The sequence below is a fragment of the Schistocerca nitens genome, chromosome 2 (assembly GCF_023898315.1).
Source record: "Schistocerca nitens isolate TAMUIC-IGC-003100 chromosome 2, iqSchNite1.1, whole genome shotgun sequence".
NCBI classification, from domain to species: domain Eukaryota; kingdom Metazoa; phylum Arthropoda; class Insecta; order Orthoptera; family Acrididae; genus Schistocerca; species Schistocerca nitens.
Window position 1 is genome coordinate 439,680,835 of NC_064615.1, and position 20,065 is coordinate 439,700,899.

Genomic DNA, 20,065 nt, shown 5'->3' on the forward strand with positions numbered 1-20,065 from the left:
GGCCGATACTACAGTAGGTTATATTTAACGTCATTGTGTCCTTCATATTAGGAGCTTATACAGCAGAAAAAAGTAATTTTAAAGGCCGATCATAGTCTAAGAAGGAACAGACACATAAAAGCAGTGATTATTGAAGGCGTCTAACTTTCTCCTATGATACATACCAATCCAACGCCATCTATGGACCGCATGTATACTTTGTATTTCTTAATTCTTCCGTTCGGATATTTAGGAGCTCTCCAGGACAATAGTATTGTTCTTGAATCCATAACCAGTGCCTTAATGTCTTCAGGTTCTCCTGGAACTGAAGTACAAAAATGAATACTCTTTTCGGTGTAGTTTTGGTTTTAGTCACCTATAAACTTAATAATTATTTAAACATCCATTTAAATTAAAACTGTACGGTGCTGGGAAGTTAACAGAGACCTTTGAATGTTAATGAGAACATTCTTACCAGTTGAGCTGTTAAAGCACGTCTCAGGGTCCCCTCAAATCATAAGTTTGACTACACCCATTTAATAATTTACGGTAAGAGTGTTTCCCCGAAAGGCTGAAGTCCAAGTTCGATTCCCGATCGGGCACACAATTTTAATCTGTTGTATCCGGGAGTCAACTGTGCAGTAAAATCTTCATTTTCTTTAATAATACTCGTACGGCGCAAGTAAAGGCAGCACAAAACCGTGAAACCCGTAGAATATTTGACATGTCTCAGTATGATCACTGCATAGCATGAATTGAAAGCAAAAAAAGTTACACACTTAGCAGAATCGGTTCGAAAAGATTTTTCCATACAAGCGACTTGTCATTTGGGGCTCCATCTACATTCCCCCCCATTCCATCGAACAACTTCATACCTGCCAATTTTCACTAATAATTGTGATATGCACAGCATAGAACTCTAGTACAGTGCCTCAAGCAGCCGTTACTAGCTGTGATATGTCCTGTATAATAATCACTGTTGGGTCCCTCTGGCGCCACTCGCACAGGGAAAGGTCCCCAGCGGGGGGATAGGCTTTTTGAAATTATCTATACGTCCCAACTTTCACACAATGCAACCATTTACCCTGCTGAGCCTTCGTTTGCGAGTAATCGACAAAAAAATATCGGAATTTCGCGTGATGCTCTTCATCCTTGAAAAAGGAATGTTAAGTAGACCGGTTGCACAGCATAATGGTTGACGTATTGGCCTCCTTAAGGCTTCTCCAAGCAGCGGATGGCATATTGGCCTTCACTGGGCACCCCGTTGTATCCCGTATATTGAAAGATACTATTCATTTTGCCTATTCAGTTCACCTAGTATAATTTGAAGCTACTCGTATCAGTTGTTCACTCCCTCGTCCTGACCTTCTGATATGTGTCTGAAATATGAACACAATCAGATAAAAGGGGTTGACAGTGTTAAATGCTTGGGACGCAAACACACGGTAAATTCAACTGGTAGGAGTGTAACAGAAAACTGATGAAATACCTAGGAAATTATCTTTTGCAATGAAGATGTAGTCAGGCATGGGTGATATAAAAATAAAAAATCTTGCTTAAATTGCTTACTTTCATTCATAATGTCACAGAGAATCGTATTTTGGGACAACTCATCAAGCCAAGCCAAGCCAAGCCAGGCTACACAAAAGTTTGTAGTACGAATGTGAACACAAGAACATTTTGAAAAGGCTTGTCCGACAAATTTGGGATACTTGCTACTACTTCCCAATATTTTTATTCCTTAAAAATTTATCGTAAATAACATACTTTTCAAAACAACAGCTCAGTTTAAGTTCAGTGAGTTCTACAAATAAGAATCACTTACTTCGTCCAGAAAGGGGCCCATTGAAACTACATGGGAGATTAAACTGTGTTCTGGACTGGGACTCGAACTTGTGACATCTTCCTTTCGCGGGTCAGTGTTCTACTGATTCTACCTCTCATCTGTCATCCAAACTTCACAGAAGTTCTCTTGCTTACTTTGTAAGCTTAGAATTCCTTTCTTTCACAGTGTTTGTCCCGCAAGATATGCAGCAGACATTCTGTGAAGTTTGGAAGCTAGGAGAGAGTTACTGGCGGAAATGAAGCAATAAGAGTGGGTCTGAGAGTCGTGCTTGGGTAGCTCAGTCGGTAGAGCGTTTCCTCCTGAAAGACAAACGTCTTAGGTTCGAGTTATAGTTTGACACGAATTTTTAATCTCGCAGGAAGTTTCAGATCAGCGCACATTCCGCTACAGAGCGAAAATTGTATTCCTGAATGTCCATTATTCTTGTACACACATTTTCATAATGTGCCAACAGCAAAAAAATGTTTGTCTACTAATAAGGTTCAGTTGAAGAGGAGCATGCATATTTATTGGTGGCCAAATTCTTCTACTCCTCTGACGAATTCCCTAGCAGAACTGATTTGTACATATATTCGTAATATCAAAGAAAATGGGTGTTATGTAAAATGTGAGCTCTGAAAATTCTTAATTAATCAGTTGTGTGCTAATTTCTCAATGTGCTGCATTGTTTTGATGACGTCATTAAGCTAACACAGGCAAAATGGCTCTGAGCACTATGGGACTTAACATTTTAGGTCATCAGTCCCCTAGAACTTAGAACTACTTAAACCTAACTAACCTAAGGACATCACACACATCCATGCCCGAGGCAGGATTCGAACCTGCGACCGTAGCGGTCTCGCGGTTCCGGACTGAAACGCCTAGAACCGCACGGCCACCGCGGCCGGCTAACAAAGGCAATGGACAGTCAAAATATTTAATACTTAATACAATATTTGTCACTACATGCTAGTACAACCCCCCCTCCCCCCCCCCCCCACACACGCACACACACACACACACACACACACACACACACACACACAGAAAGAGAGAGTATTATTATATAGGTCTACTATAAAACAAAGCAATATTCTTTTATTAAAAATGAGTATATGTGGGGAGACTTTTCCACCATATACGAATCATAGGGATTGATCGATGGGAGGGTACGGAACAAAGAGGGTCTAATGAACTTATGTCTGGAAATGGATGGTTCCCGTGCTAGAGACCATTTATTCAACCATACATTGTTATAGAGACTGCGGTCTAATACACTCTGTACCAGGCAGCTACAGTTCCAATATGTGTTGAAAATGGTTGCCATGTGCCTCAACGAATGCATGTACGCGCCGTAACATGATCTGCTTCACACGTTCACATCGGCCAGGCTGCATCCGAATAGTGTCAAAGGCAGCATGAATACACTGCTCCAGTGTCTCCACATCTATAATGGACTCCGCGTACACGATACTTTTGAGATGTCCCCCAATGCGACTGGAGCCCCTCGTTCTGTCCAGTGACCAGGAAAGACACGACTGAGATGCGTCCGGACGTTTACGGCGAAGTGGGTTGCAGTATCATTATGTAGCGGCCACAAAACCTTTCGAATCGTCAGTGGCACTTCTTCCAGCAGGTGAGGCAAAGTCACTCGCGAGAAACACCGACAGTTCCGGTCTGTTAGGCGACGTGGAAGGAAACCTGGTCTCAAAATACAGTCGCCAGCTTTCCCGGCCCACGTATTCCGGTTGCACCCATACTGATGATTCACTTTCACCATATCATCGGAGTTCTGCATACTATCCGACAGATCACTGTTATGGAAGCTGAAGATACCACTCCGCGTAAAGGTAGAAAAAAATGGTTCAAATGGCTCTGAGCACTATGGGACTCAACTGCTGAGGTCATTAGTCCCCTAGAACTGAGAACTAGTTAAACCTAACTAACCTAAGGACATGACAAAGATCCATGCCCGAGGCAGGATTCGAACCTGCGACCGTAGCGGTCTTGCGGTTCCAGACTGCAGCGCCTCGTAAAGGTAGACTCTTGTGTGTATATGAAGGATGACACAAATTCCTGAATCGTGGTTGCCTCGTGAAGAAACCAGTGACAAAAATGCTCCCGACATGGAAAGCCTACACACGCTGTAAGTGATAAGGGTAGTAACAATTGTAACGGAGAATGTTCCACGTGGTCGTCTGGTTTGCCGTGTAGTAGTAGGCCAGCTGCCTGGTACTGACACGGCAGTCGCCTTCCACAGTGTTAGTCACATTTTCCTCCAAGTGTCGTGTCCGAAAATTTCGGGTATCTCCTTGATGTTACCTGCTTCCTGGAACGACACTGTCTCAGACAAACGACGGAACACCGTTGCGAACACTGAATGCTGTGGTTGTTGTCGGCGGGGATAGGTCTCCTAATACAACCTTGGTGCCCGCCGCCCATTGCCATTTGCCTTTTCTTAAGAAAACACCATGTAGGCAAACTCTCGATTGGAATATGGAACCATTGTGTGTATCGCTGTATCACACGCACTACAAGATGGATCAGCAAGAGAAATGACACATTACGAATTACTATGGCAGGAGAGGGCGTTAGGGCATGACGTATGAGAGACAATACAACCCAAGAGGAAACCATCCATACTGTAGCAGTGGGTGCATGGCACAGAGCGTATTAGACTACAGTCTCTGTAACAAATCGTGATTGGATAAATGGTCTCCAGCATGGAAACCATGCATTTCCGGACATAATTTCATTAGACATTTTTTGTTCCTTATCCTCTCATTGATCAACCCCTAGAGTTAGTACACGGTGGAAAAAATCACCATGTATATATATTCATATAGCATAACAGAACACAGAGATCTCTCAAACTCACCATCTTCCTGTGTTCGGCAGAAGATAGGACGACTAGGCACTCCATCCCCCTTTCGTGTGAAGGCTTTCACTTCTATGCTATAATTACAGAAAGGAACGAGATCCAAAAGTTCTAACTTGTTCTCTATTGTTGTATGTTCATCCATGGTGATCATATCTGAAAAATAGTTTAAATAAATGTGATGATATTTCTATAGAAACAAGTACCGTTTTACACCTGCCTAGTGTTAATATTATAAATGCCTCAAGTATTTCCTTCTTATTAAGGAAACTTGTTTAGTGGCGACACTATGTCTTTTCATGTTAAGGATGCAGCAGCAAAAGGGCTCTACCATATGCATCTAATAGCTCTTTACTTCTGAAATTTTTTGCCATGCAAAATATTAACAAAAATATTATTGTATCTTGTAGTAGAGAGGAGGAGAGGGTGGGGAGGGGTGGGGAGGGGGGGGGCGACCGATCATGACATCAGAAATAGTAAAATTCACCGTTAGTAAAGTGAGTTAATTTTAGTTCTACCACAGACTCTGATGATGACTGTGTATAAAATGCATCTGTTCATAGCAAAGGAATTTTAAAAAGATTTGAGGCATCTATCACTCTCATTTTAAGAAATGTTATGTTCAGCAGGTAGGAGTGTGTGATTGAGCTACTCATGTAGCTAGGAAATTGCTTAAACACGTTGTCTGGGAAGTTCCTGCACTCCTCTTGATTTTGTGTATTTGGGGACATGAATAGTTCTTTTTCCGGTGTCCTCTGCTGAAGCTGACAACAAACATTGTTGTCAGTATTGTGTTATTTTGTTTCAGTACTGCATTACTGCGGTTGTGAGGTCGTGACTCATGTGAGCGGACTCACTCACTCACTCACTATATTGACGGGCCTGCCTTGGCCCGAGGTAGCGGAGTTTAAGCTGTTTGAGCTGTTCCTCCTGAAATCCTCTCTGTTTGGAATGTTTTTCTTCGCGAGTTGGTCTGGCCTCTGGTTTCTGTGGATGCAGGAGCTTATCTGCCGGCTGATTCCGGCGGCTTCTTGTTCTTCTTCTTCTTACTGCTTCCTGGCTGCCCGAATTCTATCTTCTTCAGTTGGGAGTGAGCGGACTCAGTTACACTATTGAGGAGCGATTAGTGGCGTGTGATTGGGTGCACTAATTTCCATAGATAAGGTGTGTTTGGAGATGACCCATCTCTTACAGTATTTGGGAGAAATGTGCTTTAGTTTCAGTTACTGTCAAAGAAAAACTTCGTAGTCGGTGTAAAAGAAAGTGAGAGGAAATGTGTGCCACTTCTCACTCAGTCGACTGCGATCTCCAAATGGACCCATTTAAAAAAAGAGCCATAGAATTTCAAGCACCACAGTCAATTGAGAATATGAAAACGACAGGATATAGACTTATGTTTGTGAATGACTTGTATGACAACTACATGAAACAGCGGGCTTCAACCTGCCATGGATTGTTATTGCAATTGCCAAATATCGTGTCTCAGTCAGGAGTGTTTGTTTTCTGATGAATGTGCAATATACTGCAATTCACGCAGGAAGACTGCCGTTTTCTGGTGTAACAAAGGTCTCCACTATGTGCAAGAATTGGAAAAGAACCCATGTCACGTTACAGTATGGTCCAGGATGTCACCATCCGCAGCCCGTGGTCTAGTGACTAGCATTGCTACCACTGAATCACGTGGTCCTGGTTTCGACTCCCGGACGGGTTGGGGATTTTCTCTGCCCGGGGACTGAGACTGGACGTCTATGCATCATTTCCTTCTCCTCCTCCTCCTCCTTCTCCTCCTCCTCCTCCTCACCATCATCAGTTGTGACTGTGGCTAGACTGGACCGCCTAAAAAAAATTGGTCTGTGTAAAAGTTGGGACTTTGTACGGACGCTGATGATAGCGCAGTTGAGCGCCTCCCAAAACAAACACAATCATCTTCATCATGATGTCATCAGCGAGCCAGGTGGTGCAGTGATTAGCACACTGGTCTCGCTTTCAAGAGAACGATGGTTCAAACACGCGTCCGGCCATCTTGATTTAGGTTTCCCGTGATTTCCCTAAATGCCAGGATGGTTCCTTTGAAAAGCGCATGGCAGATTTCCTTCCCATCCTTCCCTAAACCCAGCTTCTGCACCGACTCTAATGACCTCATTGTTGATGCGACGTTAAACACTAATCTCCTCCTCCTCCTCTGGGATGTCATCACAATGCCTGTTCTGAAGTTTTTTTTTTTTTAAGTGTACGTGAATGGAAATTCTTATTTGCAGTTTTATCAAACGTGGTTAACACCTCAGCATGAAAACAAGGGAATCACGAATCTCGTGTGATCATACGATGTAAGCTTTCTCGGGTGGTACTGACATCACTTAAAACTTCCGAGTTACTATTTTATACAACGACCATGAAATTTTTAAGTGGAAGCACGTGTGGTTACAGAAGGGTGGAGATTCAGCGTATATTGCTATTCATCTGCATAAGCTCTTTGATGTACAAGTTCGAGGCTGCCTGGGTTCAACATGTTTAGTAACACCTCCAAGGCAAATGAAATGGACACCATGAAGTCCAAAACGTACCACACCTGACAACTAATAATGGGAAACAACAATTTTCCATGCAGCTCAAATTTGGTGCAAGACTTAAAAATAATTTTGCAAAAGGTTTGACAAGGCATTTGGATGCAAAACTCCTGAGATTCTCTGCAAGTCATGCAGAACAAGGAGACACATAGACCTCTGCACATGAGGTATGATGGCACATATACAGATCTGCTGGATACATAGTCTTCATATGTAAGTACCCTTATATACAATATAATGCTTTGATGTGGGAGCATGAAATCTTACCAGGCACACTGTACGGTATTGTTGGGTATTTGCCAATGTTTGAGCATTAGTAAATTAAGAACGAATGACACAAGAACATTTGTACAATGTAACAACCATATTAAACGCAGCAACTAGAGACTTTCGTTGTTGCTGTCAGTGTAAATATTACTTAAACATACTACAACGATAACATGTGACAAACTAATTACATCTTAAAGTTTAACAGAAATCAACAAAAAACTGTTGATCAGTATTTCTATGACTTCATACCTGACAATTTTCATTCACAAATCGTAAGGAAAATAGTACACTGTAAATATTAGATTAGTATTAATGTACAAATTAATATTCATAACAAACTTTTAAAAATATTAAATTTTTATTTACATTGGTGTAAATTTCAAAACTTGCATGAATAATGTACAAAACATATGCTTAAGGGAAGGCCAAGCAATGTGGAAGGAAATGGTAAAAAATCTCTATTTATGTTATGCAAAAGTCACTTAAAAGTTCTATGAAAGAGTAATTCAAACAGAAACTGCACAGAAAAATATCCTTAGTGATATATGAAACACCAGTAATATGAGGAATAAAAAAATGAAAGATGAAAAATGAAATTATTCGTTGGACAGGTTAATATCTCCTGTTGAAAAAAATGAATAAGAAAAATGCAGATATTGTCCCTAAGAGTATAATACTTACCAAAATAACTGATATACAAATTAATGTTTGTGGCAAAGCTTAGAATATGATTAACATACATAATGAAATTAATATTAAGGCAAAAATTAGGAAAGAAAATCTGTCCACTTGTACATACAGGAACAAATGTGAAAATTTTCCCTTAATGTGTGTCTCACACACGATTCGCACAGACATTAATATCGGGATACAGTTTCTTATTTTCTGAAATATTAGTAGTTCCAGAAATAAAGTATCAGTAATTAGCTTCTATGTTAGAAAATGCGCCTGCTAAGATGATCTAATGTAAAGAATTTGATTTATAGAATGATACATACATCTGGGCTAATAAGTATGTTTAACTTATTACTCTTAGCTTCACTTATATGAAATAGAAAGCAACTGTCTTTGTTATCTTTGTTACTAAATATTTCAAATATGACCTTTGTATACATCGTGACTGAGCTAGATTACAAGTTATAATTTCTTAAATGTAGTCTTTCAAAAGTGCTCTGCACTTCTAGAGTTTTATTTTAGTAGCCATCTTTTTGGTTACCTACCAATTTAAATTGTTTTGGAAAAGAAAATGGAGCAGACTAGGACTATATATTTATTGAAATTAGCGATATAGTTGTCACATATCAACAACTAACTAATCAAAATTACGAATAAATCTGCGGTTGATCAAAGTAGAATTTCACCAAAACATTTAACTTACCATCCCAGTTGGAAAGTGCGTGGTATACAACTCTGTAGCCCACTAGGATGCCATTTATTTCCTTGGTAGGAGGTGGTGACCACAGAACCAGAATGCTATACGCTGATAAAGCAGTGCACTGTACATCAGTTGGAGGAGCTCCGGGAACTGAAATAAACCTACAGTGTTCAAATTTCTGTGTGGTAAATTTCACCAAAAGAGTATGCAGTAAGAATACGTCTACCAATTTTAAATTTATAAACATTTCCTGTGTGTGTGAAATAATACTAAAACTGCAACATCTACAGAATAGACTACTATCTAAAAGAATAATTATTTAGCAATAGGAGTATTTGGGGAGGAACAGTAGTCTCACTGTGGCATAGAAACTAAATAATATACTTAACAACCTCAGAAGAAAATGATGGAGGTAGGGGAAGGATGGGAAGAAGTTAAGGGCGAAAAATATTATTAAAGTAATATGGAATTTCTAACACTGTAAATGCACGTTATCTGAAAATTCCTAATAATAAGATCTGATAAGTCTTGAAACATTAACTATTATTATCATCGTAATTAGCAGCAAAAATAGCAGCAAGCTGGAGAACCCTCATAAGAAGAAGTGGAGTCTATTCATGGAATAATTCACCTAAGAGGTTAAAGATCGAAAGTATTGGAGATCAAAATATACTTTGGACCAAATTTGACCTTTGACCATTGGGTTGCCTACATACAGGAAAAGGGGGCAAGCACATGATGGCATTATGAACCACCCTCTCCAAAGCCAAACCCCTTTCCTAAACCACAGCCATCCCCTCCACTTCTCCTCTCTTCTTTCTTCTCTCCCCTCACCCTCTCCCCTTACTAAGCCAAGCGCTTTTGCCTCCCTATTTTTTTGTTTTGTTTTTGTTTTATTTTAGAAATAGTGCTACCAGAGTGCTTATAAGCTAACACACGTATGCAGGTCTTCCAATAAAAGCTCAGTATTTTACTGTACAATCACATTTCTCAACTTCTCCTTCAATCCCTGCGCCATTTCCCAGAAACAGTGTAATCAGAGCTTTTCTAAGCCCTCTGTGGTATTTCCTGCTCTTCTAGTAACAGCTCAGTATGTTATAGTTCAGTAACACTCATCAACTCCTTAAATCCCTGCACCTTTCTTGGAAATAGGTCAGTCAGAGAACATGTAAGCTAGCTCACATATTTAGCCCAGTCACAGTTCAATATTTTATTGCCATATCAGCTCACCCAATACATTTCTCCTGTCCTTTTAACCTACGTCCTTTCCTTCGGCGCAGGTCGATCAGAAGGCTTCCTAGAGCAAGATTTGGCGTAACGTAGCATCATTCTCCTGCGGTAGTGTTGACAATGGCATAATGTGTTCATAGCATCGAAAATACTCGTACCATCGCCAATGTTAGTTCGCTTTCTGTAACTTAGGAGGCTTAAAACAGTGAAATATTACACTATGACTAGTCTTAAAGTATATTATTCGCTTAACACATAACAAGACACCACTTTCACTTTTGGGGAGAAGATTATAGTGCCTAATGTACTACATTTGAAAAATATATCTAACGTTATTGCCTGGCTAACATATCGTTTTATTAGTTTAAATTTTAAGCCTAGTTGGGATCTTGTTCCAGTGGTGGTACAGAAACGAGCTCTCATCAACTGCCGTTTTTAGAAGTCTTTCAGTGACGGTTCACTTCAACAACCATCATTTTAGGAGAGAAGATAATAATGCATAATGTTCTACAGTAGAATAATTGTAACTATCGAGTTGTTATTCTCCTTTTGTGTGTTTCGATTATGAGGACATAAAAGGGAGAAATACTATACTACGAGCAGTTACAAGCTTATTATGCTAGATTACGTCCGCCCCGATAGCTGACGGACTGCCGTCATAATGGGCCCGGGTTCGATTCCAGGCTGGATAGGGGATTTTCTCCGCTCAGGCACTGGGTTTTGTGTTGGCTTCATCATCATTTCATCCCCATCCGGCTCGCAGGTCGCCCAATGTGGCATCGAATGTAATGAGACCTGCACCAAGGCGGCTGGACCTGCCCCATAAGGGGCCGCCGGGCCACTGACGCCAAACGCTCATTTCCATTTCCATGGTAGATTTTCTGTTTTTGATGTAGGTATTGTGAACAGTATACAATTAAACATATGAGTGTTAATCTCATAGGCGTCGGCTTTGTTTCGTATTTTAACAGTCTGGGGGGAAAAAGGATTTGAAGGTCCAGCCATTTGCACAGGAAAATCAATAAGTTATTTTATTGTATTGTATTTGAAAGTGAGACGTACCTATTTGTGAGTTCGAATGGTTCAAATGGCTCTGAGCACTATGGGACTTAACATTTGAGGTCCCCTAGAACTTAGAACTACTAAAACCTAACTAACCTAAGGACACCACACACATCCATGCCCGAGGCAGGATTAGAAACCTGCGACTGTAGCGGTCGCGCGGTTCCAGACTGAAGCGCCTAGAACTGCTCGGCCACATCGGTCGGCTATTTGTGAGTAAAATGTAAAACAGTTGGCCGGCCGGAGTGGCCGAGCGGTTCTAGGCGCTACAGTCTGGAACCGCGCGACCGCTACGGTCGCAGGTTCGAATCCTGCGTCGGGCATGGATGTGTGTGATGTCCTTAGGTTAGTTAGGTTTAAGTAGTTCTAAGTTCTAGGGGACTGATGACCTCAGATGTTTAGTCCCATAGTGCTCAGAGCCATTTGAACCATTTTTTTAAAAGAGTTGTTTACTTACTATATAACCTCCTACGACAGTTTTACGCTGTTAAGTGACTAAATTCCAGATAAAATGAGCTCAGTTTTAATGACAGTGTTGTATGTGATGTGGGGCATAATTTGTTGTCTGCAAATAGTGTTCAGAGAACAGTGGGTACAATAAAGAAACTGTCATATCTGATTTTTTTCCCGTAATGGCTCACTTTACCAAACACCATTTTAGGAAGGGGGGATGATAATGTATTACGTTCTACACTAAAAAATATAACTGACGCTATTGACAGGCTAATATGGCTTTTTATTAGTTTAGATTTTTGGTGACTACCTCATGGTGTTTCCGCTGGAGTGAATAACCATTGTTCTTATGCGCATGGTACACTTAATCAAAGTAGCAACTGAGGTAGAATACCTGCCAATATTCACAATATCATTACTGCCTGTCAATCATTTCCATCACAGACGTACAATAAGACTCCTTTACAATTCCGTAGGACTAGAAACAATTTGAAATTCAATAAAAAGCACAACTTCTTTTGTATTGTGCAACTTGTCTTCGTTATTTTTTGAAGATGCTATTAATTTTGTGTGTGAGCTGATTGTGGTGTATGATGGTGTGCCAGTTTGTGTTTGTGTTGTGGTTCAAATGGCTCTGAGCACTATGGGACTTAACATTTGAGGTCATCAGTTTCCTAGAACTTAGAACTACTTAAACCTAACTAACCTAAGGACACCACACACATCCATGCCCGAGGCAGGTTTCGAACCTGCGAACGTAGCGGTCGTGCGGTTCCAGACTGAAGCGCCTAGAACTGCTCGGCCACATCGGCCGGCTATTTGTGAGTAAAATGTAAAACAGTTGTTTACTTACTATATAGACTTACTATATAGTATATAGATAGAATAACTGCCAATATTCACAATATCATTACTGCCTGTCAATCATTTCCATCACAGACGTACAATAAGACTCCTTTACAATTCCGTAGGACCAGAAACAATTTGAAATTCAATAAAAGCACAACTTCTTTTGTATTGTGCAATTTGTCTTCCTTATTTTTTGAAGATGCTATTAATTTTGTGAGTGAGCTGATTGTGGTGTATGATGGTGTGCCAGTTTGTGTTTATGTTGTGGTTCAAATGGCTCTGAGCACTATGGGACTTAACATTTGAGGTCATCAGTTTCCTAGAACTTAGAACTACTTAAACCTGACTAACCTAAGGAGATCACACACACTCATGCCCGAGGCAGGATTCGAACCTACGACCGTAGCAGTCTCATGGTTCCTAGAACCGCTCGGCCACAGCGTCCGGCTTTGTGTTGTGGGATGACATTTCTAGTGTGAAACTGCATTGTTTGCTACAGTTGTGTGTTAGTACATCTGGACTGTTCTTATCTCTGGTATCTTCTGTTTGTACATTTTAATGGCGTTATGCAGCTTTAGTGTTAGTTTGATTTTATATCCATACTTTTTTGCTAACGCCAATGATCATGCCTTTTTGGACGTCAGAGAACACTCTCCGTTTCCACGTTAGAACAACTGCACTGTTTTTCCGCGTCCCCCCGACACGCTTTATATACCCTCGACTGTTAGTACTGCCACCTGGCGTCTATGAATGGTTTTTAAACGCTGATGTCCAACGTGGGCGGTGGTCACATTAATCTGAATGGACTGTGTAGTTATTCAGGGAACACAATCTACGCTGAGAAGTGGAGTCTGAAGTTGCAAATAAACCCTCTGATTTTGAAATGATTTGCATTTTGGAGCTTGTCGTGCAGAAATAGAAATTTTAAGGTGTTAACAGTAAAAGTATCTATACATTGGGCTCCATCTGACGATTCTGAGTTATTTATGAACCAGTTATATGCATTATTAAAGTTTTTAACTTACGAACATAACGACGTATCGCAATATTAAATGGACATTTTAATTTAAATGTCCAGCGCAAATATATAATACAGCTAAACTCTAGCGCATTGTCATTCCGTATCATCTAACACTCCATCACACAATTTATAAGAAGAGTTATGGTAATCAGCTGTGCTGCCATTGAAATTTCTATAGAAACATCGAGGTAGCAAAACAAATTGTATAAATACTTGAAGTCAAGCTATAAGACTAAGGAATGAAAAAGGAATTGAAGACTAATAAACGAGACAGAATTGTATTATCACTGTGGAAAGTCGTACGCAACCCATTTGGCATCAGTGAAAAACAGATATATTTTTTAAAGTACTCTGCAGTTCTCAAGGAGGAAAAAAGATCGTTTGGAAGCAAGTTTAATAAATTACAATTTCCATATTTCTTAATTTATTATTTGAAAATGGTCTTGGGAATACGGAGATCAACAGCGGCTGCTGCTAAACGTAGCAGTTTATTTTCCGTAGCAGAACTTCTCGACACATGGTGTTCGTAATACTGGTTGGAATTGCTTGGCAAATCGTTCGTGTGTGAAGAGGGTCGAGGCGACCGACCGACTGCAGCGATGTTCTGTTCTGCGCGTCTGAATGCTCATTCCTTAGATATTCCTGCAAATTAGTGAGTGGGATAAGGAAAGGCGTTTTATAATGAGAGATGAAATAAAATGTTTTTCCTTTTTTAGGCAGTGTGGTATCGATAACAGAGAGAGCCAGAAACGCACCCTCTCTTTCTTCAAAGCAAATTAGAATAATCTGTGCTGAGGGATTTGTATAGGAAGTCAAAACCAGGAAACGTGTAGGACAAGTTTATTGTCACCTCTTATATTTATTTGTTCACCGAAGAGGAAATGAGAGAGTTAAAGGATTTTTTTTTAAAGAGCAGAAAATTCACTTATGATGCAGCAGTGCTAGCAGAAGGTAAACCCGAATTAGGTTTAGTGCTAATTGCTATGGAACATGTGCTAGCTGTAGGTTAAGACATGCGCATCGATAAGAAGAAAGCGTCACAGGCTGATATGATGGAGAACTAAATGTTACAGCTGCGAAAGAGAATTTAGAAGGGATATACAAACTTGGTGATACGTTCCTTACAACAAAACAAGAAGAAAATCATACAAACATATGCTTCATTTTCGATTTAGGTGTTTGGAGTTGATCAATACAATCTCATAATAATATTGGGAAATGTTCTCTTCTTTATTTTAAACGCGCACATGCTCGTCACATTATAGACCGTCGCATCCTTTCAAATACTTCCTGATGGTTTCGAATGGTTTCGCAGCCTTCCGTGACAGATTCATGAAGAGCTTCTGCATCCGAGTGGACTGCTCATACAACAGTTATTTAAGGTACCTCCAGAGATTATAATCCAACGGTCTGACGGCGCGAGAACGTGCAGGCCATGTAACTGGTCCTTCTCTACTTACACATTTGTCATGGTAGATTCCAGCCAGCGCATCTCGAACACGAGACTCAAACGTAGTGGAGCTCCATCACGCATAAACGACTTCTTTCTTCTTATTTCGAGGGGCTCATATACTGGTTGGTCTTCGAGCGTGTTGTGAATCAAGTTCATGTAGACAATATCTGTAAGACTGTAAGGTGTCAGGCAAATCCAACACCTTCCATGAAAACCCTGACATGATAAGGAAATCCAGCACTATGTCACATAGTTCCGAATGAATCTTGACATTAAATTAACCAAAGTAATGCGATTAACGAGTGAGCAAATGGAATACCACAGACTAACACAAGAATGCCTAAATGCATGTCATACCTTCCCATTGTGAATCAGACGCAGTTCCGAGGGGAGAAACGAGAACAGAAGCCGAGAGCAGAACCGTGTTAAGCTAGAAGGCCCTATGATAAGGGACGGACACCCACGTCGCCAGCCAACCGCCAGGACCACCCCCCAGCCCATGTTAAAAGATAGAGTCCTCCAGAAGAACAGTATAGATCTTATGATGACACTAAAAGGGCCACACCAGCTGCAAGTTTTAGTGTGAGACTTTTTCGCGTCTCTTTTATGTTGCAAACGTTAAAAAAATGGCCCCACCACGAAAAGTATGACGTTTCTCATTGGATAGACAGAATTTTTGTAGGTGGAGCTTAAGGTTAACATTGAGACCCTGATTGGTCAGATGAAAACACAGCCAGATGTTTTTTTTTTTTTTAAACCAACTTCGGTAAATTGTAGTAAGGAGAAGTTAGGAGAGAGTTGCTTCCGAGACGGCGAGCTGTATGGAGCTGCGCCGCCCGCCACACCCTGACGCTTCCTAGCCAACGACAAGGTAATGAACGCACGCGATGCCGCGTAGTTTTATAGAAGTTTCTTAGAAGCAGATATCTTAGGGGTTGCGAAGCAACTCAAATCACTTGATACGGGCAAGTCTTCAGGTCCAGATTGTATACCGATTAGGTTCCTTTCAGATTACACTGATGCAATAGCTCCCTACTTAGCACTCATATACAACCGCTCGCTCACCAATAGATCTGTACCTACAGATTGGAAAATTGCGCAGGTCGCACCAGTGTTTAAGAAGGGTAGTAGGAGTACTCCATCGAACTACAGACCTATATCATTGATGTCGGTTTGCAGTAGGGTTTTGGAGCATATACTGTATTCAAACATTATGAATCACCTTGAAGGGAACGATCTATTGATAGGTAATCAGCATGGTTTCAGAAAACATTCTTGTGCAACGCAGCTAGCTCTCCATTCGCACGAAGTAATGGCCGCTATTGACAGGGGATCTCAAGTTGATTCCATATTTCTAGATTTCCGGAAAGCTTTTGACACCGTTACTCACAAGCGACTTCTAATCAAGCTGCGGGCCTATGGGGTATCGTCTCAGTTGTGCGACTGGATTCGTGATTTCCTGTCAGGAAGGTCGTAGTTCGTAGTAATAGACGGCAAATCATCGAGTAAAACTGAAGTGATATCAGGTGTTCCCCAGGGAAGCATCCTGGGACCTCTGCTGTTCCTGATCTATATAAATGACCTGTGTGACAATCTGAGAAGTTCTCTTAGGTTGTTCGCAGATGATGCTGTAATTTACCGTCTAGTAAGGTCATCTGAAGACCAGTATCAGTTGCAAAGCGATTTAGAAAAGATTGCTGTATGGTGTGGCAGGTGGCAGTTGACGCTAAATAACGAAAAGTGTGAGGTGATCCACATGAGTTCCAAAAGAAATCCGTTGGAATTCGATTACTCGATAAATAGTACAATTCTCAAGGCTGTCAATTCAACTAAGTACCTGGGTGTTAAAATTACGAACAACTTCAGTTGGAAAGACCACATAGATAATATTGTGGGGAAGGCGAGGCAAAGGTTGCGTTTCATTGGCAGGACACTTAGAAGATGCAACAAGTCCACTAAAGAGACAGCTTATACTACACTCGTTCGTCCTCTGTTAGAATATTGCTGCGCGGTGTGGGATCCTTACCAGGTGGGATTGACGGAGGGCATCGAAAGGGAGCAAAAAAGGGCAGCTCGTTTTGTATTACGTAGTAGGGGAGAGAGTGTGGCAGATATGATACGCGAATTGGGATGGAAGTCATTACAGCAAAGATGTTTTTCGTCGCGGCGAGATCTATTTACGAAATTTCAGTCACCAACTTTCTCTTCCGAATGCGAAAATATTTTGTTGAGCCCAACCTACATAGGTAGGAATGATCATCAAAATAAAATAAGAGAAATCAGAGCTCGAACAGAAAGGTTTAGGTGTTCGTTTTTCCCGCGCGCTGTTCGGGAGTGGAATGGTAGAGAGATAGTATGATTGTGGTTCGACGAACCCTCTGCCAAGCACTTAAATGTGAATTGCAGCGTAGTCATGTAGATGTAGATAACAGCGCATAAAGCTTCACTCAGAACTGCAGAAGTCTCATCTGTTACACCCCCTTTTTACGTAATCGATCGTCAATTAAATCTCATGGTGTTCACATTTGCTACTTGAAGTAAAAATCTGAAACGCGATGATTTTTCTGTAATATAATTATTGAGAAGCCACATCAGCCACTGTAATTTACGACAAGTAAGATAAGTAATTAAAGATAATTGAGGGTCACTGTAAACCATCCTTCGATCCATTGTAGAACTTGGAAATGTTCGTTCACATTTTTGTTGAACACAGTTGGTTTTTATCATCCTGTATTAAAATATTTCCTTTTATCTATGGTGCAATTTATAAACAATGTTTTGTGAGTAGAATAAAATTTCCAATGGTAAACTTAACTGCTTTTTTGACGTTATTTTACCAGCTAACTAAAAATAGGAAAGCCTTGAACCCCTTCCACTAAATTTAGTTAGTATTAAGATTCTTTTACAGGGAGTGCAGTGGAGCTGACGCTGAAATCATTAAGTATTTGATTATATCATCGCTAGTCTCACTGAACTCTTCTGAACTCTACATGTCATGTGTGGTCTGGCGTCTCCTTACCGGCAACAGGTCCCAGGTTCAAACTAGTCAATTCCCTGAAAAACACACTCAGAGCGTCGTTGCGCGAAAGTGGTAGGGAGACACGACTTAGAACAAACAGACACCACGCAGAATGTTAGAGAATTGCGACCCTGCCAGGATGGTAAAATACCATGATTGAAGGTCGACCACATGCCCAACTAGGTCAGAAAAATATCCTGTTAAAATTTTTTCCTGATAAATTTCTTTTTTGAAGGGCATAAATAGTTGAAAACAGTAGCTGCAGCGATAGATAGTAAGAAAGTATTCAATAGAAAGAGAGACATTCTAGCAGAGACAATAGCATAATTAAGTTATGAATTTTAATATTGTTAGAATTAAGTTTTCTCTCCAATGCAAGCGCAAAGGTGGCGGATACATCGTTGACAAGTTGGTTCTGACCAAATAAGTAAGTGAATGCATTGTCAGTCTTGGGTATAGTAAGTGTCAAGTCGTGTGAACAAAAAGTTTATGAAACGCGTGAGTTCGTATGAGCGCATGTTGACGCGAAGTAGGGCGCGTGAATTGCTTTTAAAACAGAAAATAAGGGATTCGGAAAGATTAGAAATGGCAAATCGAGACCTTGACCGAATTGAGGTACAGACCCAGCATGAAGATGGACAGAGAATAGAGGACAGTACAACAGACGATGCAGTATCGCGAGAAATAGGACAGTTAACGCACCATAACGAGGATAATGTACGTCAAGGCATAGGAAACGTAAGTCAGCATACGACAGAGGAGCAGGAAAGTAGAGAGACAGCCGATGAGGATTCTAACCTGCGTCTTGCATATGTAGAACCCATAGTACAAGTAATGAGAGCTCCCTCACCACAGAGTACAAGTGTAAGACTTGTGATACTAAATGTAACTGGGTTTTCCCTTTTGATGCTAGTCAATTGTCAGGATGAGCATTACTGCAAAGGGCATTTGATTCTAAAGCATTCTGTCAGGGTGAAAATACTAAATTAATTAATTTTTCTCTCTTAACATGTGGGCAGGGTGAGTTCTTCCTTGGCTCGGGTATGAGGTAGAATGAAACAGCATTTTTACATAAGATAACTTTTATTTAAGATTTGTACAACTGTTTCCTTACTCGATGTTCTGGCTCGGAGAACGGCAGCTGTGTCGTTTGCGAAGCCTTCTGCTGCTGCAGCGGCGGCGTCTGATTACGTGTGGCACTGTGTATCTCGTGTCGCCGTCTCACCCAGTTGACTGGAGACGCGCAGCGTGAGATGGCCCGTTTAATTATTGTGAGCGAAGTCGTGCATCGGATGGTGATACCTTGGATGTGGCGTCCCAGTGTTTCTCTTCTCTAAGTGGCCGCGTGTGTTGTGCGTCGGCCAGCGGAGCGGCGCGGCGGGGGAAGGCCAGTGTCCTGGACTCAAACAACGGACTCCCGCTTGCCAGTCTTCGGCTGTCAGATCTTCATCCCAGCTCACAGGTGACTGCTGATGTGAGGCCGTCTCCTTCTCGTCCTCACGAGTCACCCGGGTATGTAAAAATCAGACTTCAAATACCTTTTAACTTCTGTCTTCTGGCGCCGAGGCTGCTGCTTGCTATTCCATTACAGCGGCGGACTTGGTGCGTCTGAGTGTGATGTAGTCTCTTCTTGCATGACGGTCTTCAGCAGCGAAACTGACTGAAAACAACTGCTACTCTTCTCTTCTTCCTTCGTCTGTCGGTCCCACTGCGTCTCGCGTATTTATTCACTTCAGTTTACTGGAGGTGAACGACTTCACGGTAATTGTCTCTTCTGTCACGTTGAAAAGCTTCTGGAAGAATCTTCTTAACGTCGGTCATTGGCTCTTGGAATGTAGGCGAGGGCCTTTGCTCACATGTGACAACTGAGAAACACGTGAGCCAGTCGGGCGATGTGCTGACGGCTGAATCGACAGTGTCCGCTTATGTGGAACTTGCTGACTTCACGGTCATTGTCTCTTCTGCTCTGCTGTTCTGCCCGCTGTTTGCCAGTATGTAACTCTCTAAACTAAACCAAGTTTTTCATTTATTTTCTAATTTCTACTTCACTTTGATTTCACTAATTTATTTACTTATCTTAAGTA

At 41.1% G+C, this 20,065-nt stretch overlaps 1 protein-coding gene across 1 annotated transcript in view; it reads right to left on the reverse strand.

Annotated features, from left to right (window-relative positions):
* The window catches only part of LOC126235074 (Down syndrome cell adhesion molecule-like protein 1 homolog), a 190,267-nt gene that overhangs the window by 95,474 nt on the left and 74,728 nt on the right, over positions 1-20,065 (reverse strand). Inside the window, exons 12-14 of the mRNA XM_049943808.1 lie at positions 8,898-9,044; positions 4,683-4,838; positions 165-304 (exon numbers count right to left, since the gene is read on the reverse strand). Coding sequence (XP_049799765.1) covers positions 165-304; positions 4,683-4,838; positions 8,898-9,044 — 443 coding nt within the window. The remainder of the gene's footprint in view (positions 1-164; positions 305-4,682; positions 4,839-8,897; positions 9,045-20,065) is intronic.